We start from the raw sequence: 13,225 nt of genomic DNA on the forward strand, positions 1-13,225 counted from the left end.
TGTGTTTTCTCCATGTGTAGAATTTTGACTTGGAGGTTGATGTCTTTAGTGATATATTCGACGTGGCTGGTCCCCATGGGGCATCCATCTAGCACTGCCAAGGGAGATTCACATGGAATTAGTGGTATCTCATATTGTCTGGCTAATTCCTCATAAATGAAACTGCCTGCTGCTCCTAAGTCAAGCAGGGTCTTAGTAATAATAGTGTTTGTCAAAAATGTTATCTTTACTGGTACTGGTACTTACAGGTCCTCCGGTGGTGAACGGGAGGATTCTCAGAGATAGCATTGATAACAAATGCATCTACAACCACAACCATTTGATGTATGATACTTTGTGCCATTTTATGTGATGTTACAAAGGAGGGGTCAATGCCTTGGATCCTTACAGTTTCTTGAATGCTAGTGTTGTATAAGTGTCTATGAAACTCATTTTAGTCATAAGTGTCTATGAAACTTATTTCAGTCAACTATAGATTTCAACCAGCATTTATTGGCATGGGGCATGGAATGTACATAGTCTTGATTTTGGCGGATGAGATCCACTACGCTGCTGTTGCTGAGCAAATACATAATTTTTTCAGCTTAGTCAAAATAACAACAAAGGAAAGGCTGCTGCAAGATGATAGAACCCCCCGTAGGAGATCTCTACAGGTGGCGCTGGGGAGGAGGTGGGATGATAGAAGGTCTCATATCGTGCAGCGTGCTGATTGCAGCTAGGATACGATATAAATAAAGCTATGTGGATTAGGAAGTACCTCTGATTGGTTGGTGTCACGGTACTAGAACCAATCAGCGATTGTTAGAGTTTCCTGCCTCAACTATATATTTGTTTTATACACCTGGGGGAAAGATGTAACCAGCATTCAAATAGGCTTGAAGTAGCTGATGCCTAAGTGTAGCTAAGTGTAAAAAATGTATAGTTTATCAATTGCATTGGTAGAGTAAAGCAGGATTTTAACAAGATTAATATCGTTACCTGCAATGATCTGATTTCTCAAGTTGTGAGGGATTGCTGCTGCTGGAGGAATAAACGGAGACCCATTTGATGGAGCTGGCAACGCTGTGGCAAGACTGTGCCGTGGAGATAAATCAATGAATGATGATATATCTGTAGGATGATCTGTCAGAGGATGTCGAAGGAGAAGGGCTGTTCTTTTCCAGAGTTGAGACTCTGTTCTCCAGTTTGCCGATGGAATCCCTGATTTGAAGGAGAACTGAAAGTACGGGATCAGTGCCATCCGAAGGGTTGCTGTGGGACTTTTTTTGCTGGAGGAGTAGCAGTGGGTAGAGTTGTATGCTTGCGCTTGGCTTTGGCCGGTGCAGGGCTTGATGGATGGGGAGGAAGCTGGCTTGGAGCGACTTTGGGAACAGAGAGGAAGAGAGCAAAAAGTTCTTGATGAGATAAGCCAGTTTTAGGCGTGATGTTCCGATTATAGAGGTATTCCATGCACTGGCCAGTTGTTGATGGAAACCTAGTCTTCAGCCTCAGATGTCATGCCAACGGACCGTTGGCTGAATGTCTGATGCATATGGCACACTTATCTGGAAATACTTAAGGAGTTTTAAAGTTGTCATCTGCCGTGCAAATGCCATGACGCCAAACCTCCTCGTAGAAGAAGAACGCCGTTGTGTTTACAACTGTGACAATGAGCGCTTACCAAGTTTGCGGCTCCATTGTTGTAGTAAACTTGCATAACATTTTTGATTGAATAATTTACTAGATGCACACTAGTCTGTTATTGTAGGGACATCGACTTCGTCTGGTTATGCAAGATTAATGGAAACCTGGCGTTGTGCCAAACAAATGCTCCAGCGTTTGGAACTGTTGGGAGCTGTCTGGATCAGTGGTTCCCAACCATGTTCCTGGAGCCCCGCCAACACTGCACATTTTGCATGTCTCCTTTGTCTGACACACCCATTTCAGGTCTTGGAGTCTCTACTAATGAGCTGATGATCTGAATCAGGTGTGTTTGATCAAGGAGACATGGAAAACATGCAGTTTTGGGGGGGGTCCAGGAATGTGGTTGGGAACCCCTGGTCTGGATTGTTTATTCCGAGAAGGTAGATTGAAGGCAGCAAAAGGAAAAATATGATAGAAGTTCTCATATCGTGCGGCATGCTGATCACAGTTCTCATATCGTGCGGCGTGCTGATCCCATCCTTAAGTGGGAGGCTGTATCACATCCACCGGTTGGAGTGCCTGTAATCTCCACCAGAGGGCACTCCTCCCTAGTCCTTTACCATTGCATCACAAACTACGTTTCCCATAAACCTTTGCCTGGACTCAGTATTGTGTGATTTCATCTAGCTGTGTATCATTACCTTGTTAACCCGGCCTATAAAAGCTGTGTGTCTTTCAGTCAGTCTTTGCCAGTTGTCTTTGTGAGGATGTAGCATATGTTTTGCCCTGTGTTCCTGTTATGTATTTCTTGTTCATGTTTGGATTATCTTGTTTTATTAAATGTCTGCTTGCATTTGGATCCAGCCTCTCCTCTTCCCTGCACTGACTGTTACAATCTCTTTACCTAATTAACTTTCTGTATATTATGTTACTTAAAGTAGCCTATATATTTTGTAAATACTGTAAATGCCCGATCATGCCAATAAAGTTTTGACTTGTATGACTGTATTTTTGTAGACTACACCAGTAGCCTATGTGATGATAAATGAGCGTCTGTTTTCATTTGTAGCCCCTTGTGTCCATGACAGCATTCAAATGAAGTTCGAATAATTTATATGTTAAAAGAAAATTTAAGCTACAAAAAACCTCATCCCAAAGTCTTTTAAATCCATTCACTGATATCTTAATTTAACGTTAACATAATGTATTATCTAATAGCCTACTTACAGTACCATATAGCCTAAATTTTGTAAATACTATAAATACCCGACAGCCATGCCAATAAAGCTTTGATACGAATTAATATCTCGTTATCATGATATATTATCATGTTCCCACGAGTTAATATGTCATAGCCACAACAAAACTAAGTGAACCGAACATGTCCCTTCCTGGTCACTGTATAAAACAGCTCTAAAAGAGCACTAAACCCTTTTTTCACATTAAAAATATGAAGCATTACATTTTACATTTTTTCAAATGTTAGGCATTTTGCCATGTCCAGGTTATAGACCTATATAAACATCTTCCAAGATCAGATCTCCAAAGTTTATCAATAAAACAGAAATTAACTCACTGGCATGCAATTGTGAAAGGAAATGTGGAAAGTAGTAATTTACTTCCAGAAGGTGTATCTTGTAATGGATGTACCGATTGTTTTCATACCTGTTAATCAAAGAGCCTGGATTCTGATTGGTTGCATTCATTGTTTATTATTGTATCAGCCAAATTATAATTTTATAGATATTGTCAACTAGCACAGTCTGATGTAATATAGTATGTTCATGTTGTCAGCCATTCACATACTGTGTTTTTTTAACATACAATGCAAGTACTATAGTCCAAAAACAGGATTCATTTATTTACGAGAAATATACTTTCTGTCTTCCTTGTCTAGAATTTTTGGATGAAATATGACTCTGGCTCTTTCATGACATTCTTTAATGTCATATTACTGTGGTTGTTTTGGGTATATCTTTATCGATATTATGCTACTGTGCATAGAAAAAAAAAAAAAACCTGTAATACTGGAAAAATCTAAATCTGAAAATGACAACACAAGGAACATGACAAATTTGAACATCCATAGTGCTTGTTTAGATTGGATGGCCCATCTTCAAGAGATTATTTCAATCAGAGATTTAGCTCTTTCAATCCAAGGTTGTGTCGTCTCTCCCCTGGGCAGTTGCTGGCCAAGGGTGGGACTCTGATGGTAGTTTGGATGGGTGGAGGAGAGAGAACATATATTGATCCAAAAGGTCTGGAGGTCTGATGAACAGCCTGGAGTACACCATAAGAAAAAAGAAAATTTGTTAAATGCCTGAAATAAGGTCTGTGGGGAGCATAAGCTCAACAAGATATTTTCAAGTTTCATTCTACACTATATAATATATCAGTAATACTCCCTTGTGATTTTTTTTTTTACAGCTTTTACTTTAGTTGCTAACAGGTGGCTAAATGGGACTACAGGGGTTGTTGGCGACATTAAACATTAAAAATCCTATTGGTTTTTTGTTCAGGGAACAAGGGTAATGCTAACTTCTGGATTAGCCTACAAAAATACATCATCACAGCAGCACTCTATATTGCTCACTAAAATGATTCCTGCCCAAGGTATACGCAAAATAAAGAGGCGGGTACTGGTTGAGTAAGTTAGTAGCGTGTTGAAACTTACAGTTATGGTAAGGGCCCAGACATTTCCTAAACATGTTTAAAGTGCTTGACAAATCACAACACGCTGGTACAGTCGACCAATCAGAGCATATTGTGCTTTTCAGAAGGAGGGGCTTCAGAGTCAGGAACTAAGGCTGGTCACACACTTGAAGATTTTAAGCCCGATTTGCAACCCCCAACGATCTGGAGAGTATGGCCTGATTCTTCTTGCAACTGACTTTTTATCCAAAAAATCCTCAATTGTGTGGTGTCATAACAATTATTTCACTGCTCCCGATGGCGTCAGACCCAGCACGATCCCAAATCGTAAATATCAAACATGTTTGATTTTCACAACTCTTGATCGGGCTGCCTCTGACGTTATACCCATGATAGCCAATGAGAACGAGCAAGCTTCACCAACTGGATGTGTGCTTCTATAGCTGAAACTTTGCAGCCATAAACATGCCATGAAAGTTGAGTATTGAGAAAGATCATCACCATCATTCTTTTTTCTTCCTTTGTTTTTCTTCTCAACTCATGTTTGATCTCACGAGTCTCCGTGAGATCTCGTCTCACTGTGCAAATGTTACTACAATCGACAGGTGTGTGGTCTTCTAGTGTGTGCATTCGGAGGATTATAATGCTAAATAAACAGCTGCAACTCCGGTAACACTTTAGTATAGGGAACACATAAACTATTAACTATGACTTTTCCCTCAGTAAACTCTTAATTTACTGCTTATTAACAGTTAGTAAGGCAGTTGTTAAGATTAGGTATTGGGTAGGATTAAGAATGTAGAATAAGGTCATGCAGAATAAGGCATTAATATGTGCTTAATAAGTGCTAATAAATAACCAATATCATATTAGAATGATTTCTGAAGGATCATGTGACACTGAAGACTGGAGTAATGATGCTGAAAATTCAGCTTTGATCACAGGAATAAATTACTTTTTACAATATGTTCAAATAGAAAACAGTTATTTTAAACTGCAATACTATTTCACAATATTACTGTTTTTAATCAAAAAAAAAAAAAATGCAGCTTTGGTGAGGATAAGAGACCTCTTTCAAAAATAATTCCAACTTTTTACCAATCCCAAATTTTTAAATTGTGTATGCAATTTACAGCTGCATTTCTCTGAGATATGTCCAACCCAACTTCCTGTTTCACGCTACACTAAAGCAAGAAAAAAAAAAAAAAAAAATGATCAGAACTACTGAATAACGTAGCTGAATTAGTAACATTGCTACTTTTAGTCATTCTTCAGCAATGCAAACCACCCACCATTGGTTGAAAGATTTCACATTTGACCTCTACAGGAACTTTGATCTCCAGTCCGTCATCAGCAGTGGTGTGTGAACCAGTGCAAAACCCCTTGTGCTTTAGCCAATAAAAAAAAAAAAGGTTACTACACTTACACTTTTAAATGCAATGGCAATATAAAGCAAGTTTAAAGAGTGTTCTTAATATTTAGTTTAAAAATTGGTTTAATTTTGTATTCCTGGCTTGTCGATTTTTGAACTGAAATAAGTGCTTACAGCTGACTCTGAATCCTTCAGCATGCATTGTGTGAAGTCAGTATCGGTAATGTTTTTCTTGCAGTTGGTCTCTTGAATGGTGAACTCCACAAAGTAAGACGGACCCACAACCCACTGCAAAACACAAAATGCACATCTTCTGCCATCTGTGCAGGACAAAACAAATCAATTGACTGATTTATTGGTTTTGACATACCTGCATGCTGGCTGCTGTTATATTCAGAAGAGCAAAGAAATGGGGGAAATCATTCTCTTTGTTAAATTTCTGCAGGGCCAGTTTTGTGGTCTCAGATATAATTGGATCATCTAACCGTTCTGCAGTTGGACAGTCAGGGCAAGTATTTATTATAGCTCGAGCTGCCACTGTAAACAGTGAGGAGAAGTCAGCATTGTTCTAAAATGTATTGTATCTATGGACAAAAGCATTACATAAAGCCAGCCAGTCATTACTATGTTACTATTATAACAAATCTGCAATCCAAGTTAGTTTTTCAGTTGGCTAGTTAGATAACATATAAAATGTGCTTTCCTCCATGTTAAGCTCTCTGAGCTTCTAGACATATAATCAAAGGCTTTTTTTTTTTGTGCTCAGCATATTAAAATGATTGCTGAAGTCCTCCAGAGTCATGTTTAGTACAGTACAGTCAGTAGCAACAGTGAAATATACAATTTAGTGGTCATTATCTAAAACTATTCGCATAACTTAATGCTGAGATTGACTAAAATGTGTACCATTATAAATGCTCCAGGTTCATTGCAATTACTTTGAGAGGCAATTTGTCGATTACCACAGAAATAATTTCAGCTCATCCCTCAGATTTATGAATATAACAACTCCTTTACCATGACCTCATGGGAAAGTAGTCTCACACCAAAGATATTTTTGTTAATTTTAAAGAGCAAATGGCACAATAATTAATATAAATCCTTTGACAAATATATGAGCAGCACTTTTCTGCATCTCTCCAACTCTCTGCAAGCCATTTCTAAGATGTGACGTAATTATTATTTTGTGGTAATGGACAGAACATTTAAGTAAGCGTGGTTCAATGCAGTCACAGCGCACCTTGTTGGATGGTGCAGTTGTAATTCTGAACTTTGATGGTGCTCTGAAGGGAAACAGATGCATCACATGTTCCGAACACCTAATATAGTTTAGATAACAGTAAACTCTTTGGTCAAACAGGATATAAATATATACCCAAGTATAATATAGCACATACTAAAGTAATTGACAGTTCTATCTAGATTAAAATACGTACCGGTAGATTACCAATCCCCTTAATAGCACAGGATTTCCATTTTCTCCTGCTGATCACATGACATTGTGTTTCCAGAACATCTATAGTCAGGTGTAAATTGCTCACGCCTTCTGCCTTTGTTAGAAACAAACAAGATGACAATAATGGAATAACATTTCAAAAATCCAAGCTTTTTAAGTCTTTCCCCGCCAGTTTTTAAAAAAAATTTTTTTACTGCCAACCAGTGGTAGCATTTTTTTTTTAATCAATTTAAAAAAAAAATAAAATCATGGCCCCCAGAATATTTTGTTGTATGAATATCTGAACATACAATATATCAAAAGAAAGAAAGAAAGAAAGAAAGAAAAAAAAATTCTAGCATCATGCATTCTTTTTTTTATTCACAACACTCGAATGTGGGTAATTTCATTAAAAAAAGGGCAACATTTTGAGCAAAAGCTAAGAAAATGGCATTTTTGTCAAACGATTTTGTTTTTGAATTCAGACGATGTTCAAAAACATAGATGGAGTAGACTGAGTTTATCAACACCCCAAAGCTTCACAGTCGTTTCCTATTTATGGGTTTGACATTTCATTTGGTTATGTTAGGCAGTTTTGATTTATATGCTGTTTAATTTTGATGATCGCATTATTTTACATTTGCGTAAGCAATGTCTCTATCGCTTTTTTCTGCTTCTTCACCTGTGTTTTGATCCGGAGAGTCTGCACTCTTTCAGTTATGCGTAATAGCTCCCCCCTACTGTGTAACAGTGAAAAAAGGAAACCATTAAAAAAGAAAAATATACAGTTCTTCATATTTTAAAAATATCTGATCATTTTATTTATTTATTTGGACATGGCAAGATTAATTCATATTGGGGTTTTTTTAGGTTTTAGTTCCAAAAATCAATATATTTGGTAAAAAAAATGTAAATGTACTTTTTCGGATTTAATTTATTTATTTACTTATTTATTTGGACATGGCAATGTTAATTCAGTTCAATATTTCTGATTGCAAATTTCATTTGTGAAAATACTTTTTATCTTGAAAAATAAATGAAAGATTAAATTAAGATAGGCAGATACACACATTATAAATACATGAGTGTGCATATCTTTTATTCATTCCATATCTTTTTAAATTCTATTTTGGGTAAGAAAAAAAGAAAAAAGAACGAAACATGACAATACTGGGACTTCTCACCATCTGCTGACAATTCTTCCCCTGACTGACTGGATGGCAAGCCCTGAGTCAATGTAAAATGGTAGTATTGTGTTGGAATCTTCTGTAATTGCTATACACTGACTATTTTTTTAATATTTCACCTTCTTATAAAGTTAATTATGCAGCATGCAAGTCCCTCCACAGGAGGTATCAATAAACTTTACTGCAGTTCACAATCATTCTTTTTGCTTACCAAAAATATATTTTAATATATGAACCTGAGAAGAGGAGTTGTAAAAGAGATGTACAAACAAACTGAAAAACAAATTAAAAATGAAGTTATAAAATCCATATTGAAGCACTATTTCAGTGAATAATTCATCAGCAGTCAATTACTTGATAATCAGTTAGACAAGTTAAATAGTTTACATATTGACATAGGTGTAAGGTGTAAATGTCATTATGTTATTCATTTTGGTAAAACTTTATTTTGATGGTCTACTTTAGACATTCTGCTAACTTAAAGTAACTTTGCAATTACATGTCAATTAGCAGTCATTAGAGTATTAGTAGGCTGTCTGCTTAATATCTGCCAAGACCTTATTTTGATGCTCCACCAACAGTCATTCTACTGATTATAAATAACTTTGCAACTACGTCAACTTATTCTTCTAACCCAAACCCTAACCTAACAGTCTACAGTCTAATACTCTAATGAGAGTTAGTTGACATGTAGTTGCAAAGTTACAGATTGTCTAAAGTGGACCATCAAAATAAATTGTAACCTTAACTTTTACTTGATGGCAACCTTACTTGACATCCACTTTTTCCCTACAAGATTTCATCCAAGATTCTTGTTCAGCACTATTTGCCTTTTTCATACAAGAACCAATTCAAATGCATCCATATAAATGAAAATGATGCTAGTATTAACACACTCACCTTTATGTCTTGTTTGACATCATAAAGTCGGTTCAGTGTAAGGATATACCCTTCCTGTCTGTCTGCATTTATCTGCTCTAAGGTCTCCTCTGCTGCCTTCACCACAGCTGTGTCTTGGCATGCAGCTGGCATGGAGGAGGCGCTGCCATGCTGCCAGAACACACACACGAACAAGACAAAGAGGAAAGGTTGCATCTTCATCACCAGATTTCCCGCACCCTTTTGCTAGAGAGCCGTAAAAGACATGGCAGATGAGAATACAGTTCAACTCTTACACAAAACACTGAACTTTCACCTGCAGCTATCAGCAAACAGTCTTTATCTGCTACTGCTCTATATGATCCAGTCTGCTTAATAGTAAACAGTTATGCAATACAGGTCGAAACTACAGAACTGAAGACTTGAAAACTGAGACATTGCAGGCAATAACATGTGTTTCAATTCCATAGAGTATTTGGATTTTCCCCAGCACGACTGAATTCCAAATCACTTTATAGTGATCTAAGAGAGGTCCAAATCCCACTTACCAAAACAAACAAACAAACAAAACCATTAGCATTTGTGATGACCAAAAAATTCTCTTATTTACAAAATGTTCTATTGCATGAACATTCTGGGCCAGATTTACTAAATGGGTGTAACATAAGTCCACTGAGGCAAGTTGCAGTAAGAACCCAAGTGCAGTTTATTAAATCAATAAAGTGAACAAAACACAAAATAAACAAAGACCTGACTTGACTAAACTTGACTTGACTTGAAACTAGGGATGGGTAGTTCGACACCCAGTGTCGACACACGTCTCGAGTTTTCGACTCATTAGTGCTCCGAAACAGTGTTCCGGAGCATTGCTTGAAATGAGGCTGTCACGTGACCTGTGGAAATGAAGCTTTGTTACCTCATTGACACGTCACGTTGGGCTTAAACAAACGAATATTTTCTAAAGCTGGGGATGTGATTAGTAAAAAAGGAGCCGCTAAAGCTCCAGCACAATGAAACAAATAATATTCTTGAATAAAAATATGAAATTGCATTTGTATTTGTGCATTTGTGTTTTTTTAACAATGTGCATGTTTGTGTTTTAAGGAACATACAAAAAATGGTGCAATGAAAAAAAAAAAAAAAAAAAAAAAAAAAAAAAAAAAAAAATCACATAGACCTAATTTATTGGCGTATAAACATTCTATTTAAAAGGTGAAAAGATACAAGTTTGATGCAAGTAAAAATGAAGAAAAGAAAGTCTATATTGTCATTGTATTATGCAAAATACAATGAAATTTCGCTGCGCGTGCACACACGCGCGCCATCATCTTTCTATATGGTTATTAAATATACAAATAAACTTACATCCCAATGAACAAAACTGAATGACACCGGTGGTAGGAATTTTTATTGACCACCAGATGGTGAAGTAGAGCACTGTTTCAAAAACTTCGAAGCACCAATGCAGTTTGTTGTAAAAGCCTCACTGCTTCAAAAGCCTCATTCGACACATCCCTACTTGAAACAGAAATACAAACTTACCAACTGCGGATTACAGGGAACAAAGCTAGACAAGATAACAATAAACCATGAGGGCTATTTATACAAAGAGACTAATGACAAACAAGGACCACCTGTGAACAATCAAGACAATGAACCAATGACAGAACAGAACTGAGAAACCACATGACTAAAACAACCAATGACAACATAACACAATGACTAAGGGAGCGCATGAGGAGCAAAGGAAGCATGACACAAACAAGCAACATGAATCAAACTACAAAATAAAAGACATGAAACATGAACATGAAACAAAACTATACACTACAAAACGGGGCAAATTAGCGTGAGAGCGCAATTCCACAAATGCGTCGATGGGAGTGGCAAGTTTTGTGCGTGATCTAGCTGACACGAAAATAAAAGAACACAGACGCAATCAGATCATTTACATAATGACCAATGCAATCTATCAAGAGCAGTGCAAATTAGCGTTGGGTCGCAAATAAGCAGAGTTGCTGCTCATCAGGTGCGGGTCGACACAGGCGCAGCTTGTTAATATACGGATGACGTCTTCCTCTGGCAAAGAAATTAATATGAGCGGAAAATATTTTCTCCCTTCTACCACGTGCTCTCTGTTCTCTTAGGTGTCTCCTTATAGCAGCAACAATTGCAGCCATGTCGCAAAATGGGTTAAGACATGCTCTTTTGGGGCATTAAATAATGGTGCAAATACCAGTACACTGACTAGCGCAAACATTAGTAAATCACGTTGCGTGATTCATTTACTCCCCTCCCTCACAAATACTCCCCTCCCATAAATTTTGCGTCTGAAAGGGAAACTCCTACAATAAGGTCAGCCTCAAAAACAACTCAGTCCACGCCTTTTCAGCGCTAATTTTGCGCTGCGTTGCTTTAGTAAATCCTGACAGTAGTTTAACGCCAAAAGAGGGTTTGTGCTGACGCAAGCTGTTAGTACATCTGGCCCTCTGTCTGCAACAAATGAGAATAAGAATTAGAAGTGAATAAAATATGAGAAAAAGTTATGAAGCACTTTCTGAAAGAAAAATAATACAGACTAATAATTCAAATAGTACTAATATAAGGCAGGAGTTTTGAATAATTTAGATGCCACGGACCCCAATTGTGATCATCCTTGTGTCTTTTATAATCACCTAATTTTAAAAATAAATAAATAAATAAATAAAAAAAATAAATAAATATATATATATATATATATATATATATATATATATTCTCACTATGATAATGTACTGTTAAGTGCATAACTTATTTATTTGTTTGTTTAATTTTAATGTATTTATTTTTTATATTAATCATTTATTTATTTATTTTAATTTATTTAAATCTATTTAATGCATTAATAACTAACTAATATTTTTAATGATGTGGCATTCAGCACTGAAGCTTCAAAGCTGTCCATTAAACTTTTATTTCTATTATTCTATCCTTTTTCAGGTAAAGGTTTGTATCTACTAGACAGTCATGTCAAAGAAACCAGAAGGATAAAAATGCAACTGCAAATGCCACAGTTGAGGTTCACAGAAGATCCTCTGCATTTCTGGGCTATTCAAAAGGGCGTCTATCCACATATTCATCATCTTGCTATTGAATTTGTATGCATTCCTGCCTCCTCAGTCCCATGTGAGAGAATATTCTCAAAGGCAAAAGTATAAGAAAAGAAAAGAAATAGACAAACTAAGAAAAGAAATAGACAAACGAGCTCATATATGAGCTCAGGTAAAATGTGACAGTAGCACTGCTCTAATTGCATGATTAATTTTGTCATTGCTTGTATATTCTTTGCCTTGTGGATCTACAATAATGATCACTTTCTCTGACCACTTGTGAATTTAAAACACAAAAATATATACAAAAACATATACATAAACATAATATAGTTGTATAACAATTAGTCATCTTGAACAATCAAGAGCTTTAAAGGCTAGGCTAAATACCAGTTTACCACCATCCATCATATTTCTTATGTTTCCCAAGGACTCTTGACTCTGATGTTGACATTTTAATGAACTAGTGTAATTGGCTCCATTATTTCCGTTTTCACTTCCTGTGTTTACCTCTTATGTTTGAGTCTGTTTCCTAGTTACTGATTAGTTTCAACTGTGTCTTGTTTAGTTCCTTGTTTACTATTATTTATAGCATTTATTGCTCTGTGTTTCTGTTCAGTCTTGTCAGTTGTTGTCTTGGCATGTGCTGCTAAGCTGTTTAGTAGTTTAGGTGTTTACCTGTTGCATTACTTTCTTCTTGGATTATCTTTTGGTTTTGAATAAATGCTGCAGTTAGATCCTTGCCTCATCCACTGTCCTTCCACTACACTGTGATAGAATAATAGACCTAATTATGCATCTAGTAGTGGTACAACTCTTCACTGCACACAAGAATTTTTAGGACTGGCTAATGTGGAGCACTTCCCTGATGATGCACTCACTTCATTTTTCTGAGCGGGATTGAATAAACCGCTAAAACCATGGCTGTCCATGGATGGTCCTTGAAGAATATTGTTTTATGCCTGCCACAGACCCCTAAGCCTGTGGA

The 13,225-nt window shown here is 36.6% G+C and overlaps 1 protein-coding gene and 1 long non-coding RNA gene across 2 annotated transcripts; both read right to left on the reverse strand.

The window, feature by feature from the left end:
• Nucleotides 1-3,315: 3,315 nt before the first annotated feature.
• si:ch211-284e20.8 (uncharacterized protein LOC563738 homolog) lies at nt 3,316-9,476 on the reverse strand. Its single transcript, XM_051908868.1, has 7 exons — nt 9,170-9,476; nt 7,084-7,197; nt 6,888-6,966; nt 6,018-6,184; nt 5,822-5,935; nt 5,568-5,663; nt 3,316-3,903 (listed from the first exon to the last, which is right to left on the reverse strand). Exons 1-7 carry the CDS (start codon nt 9,368-9,370, stop codon nt 3,757-3,759), a joined length of 918 nt encoding a protein of 305 aa, XP_051764828.1. The 5' UTR covers nt 9,371-9,476; the 3' UTR covers nt 3,316-3,756.
• LOC127520601 (uncharacterized) lies at nt 7,204-9,155 on the reverse strand. The gene is made up of 3 exons (XR_007932159.1): nt 8,481-9,155; nt 8,267-8,309; nt 7,204-7,822 (listed from the first exon to the last, which is right to left on the reverse strand). It is a non-coding gene; the product is annotated as an uncharacterized LOC127520601 (long non-coding RNA).
• Nucleotides 9,477-13,225: the final 3,749 nt, after the last annotated feature.

This window comes from Ctenopharyngodon idella, chromosome 10 (assembly GCF_019924925.1).
Source record: "Ctenopharyngodon idella isolate HZGC_01 chromosome 10, HZGC01, whole genome shotgun sequence".
Classification (NCBI taxonomy): domain Eukaryota; kingdom Metazoa; phylum Chordata; class Actinopteri; order Cypriniformes; family Xenocyprididae; genus Ctenopharyngodon; species Ctenopharyngodon idella.

Excerpts from the sequence above, each read along its gene's own strand:
- si:ch211-284e20.8 (XM_051908868.1), bottom strand. The coding sequence starts at position 9,370 with ATGAAGATGCAACCTTTCCTCTTTGTCTTGTTCGTGTGTGTGTTCTGG. Across the intron at positions 7,198-9,169 it reads ATGTCAAACAAGACATAAAG|GCAGAAGGCGTGAGCAATTT; the intron begins GTGAGTGTGTTA and ends TTTCTAACAAAG. Across the intron at positions 6,967-7,083 it reads AGGGGATTGGTAATCTACCG|GTGTTCGGAACATGTGATGC; the intron begins GTACGTATTTTA and ends AAACTATATTAG.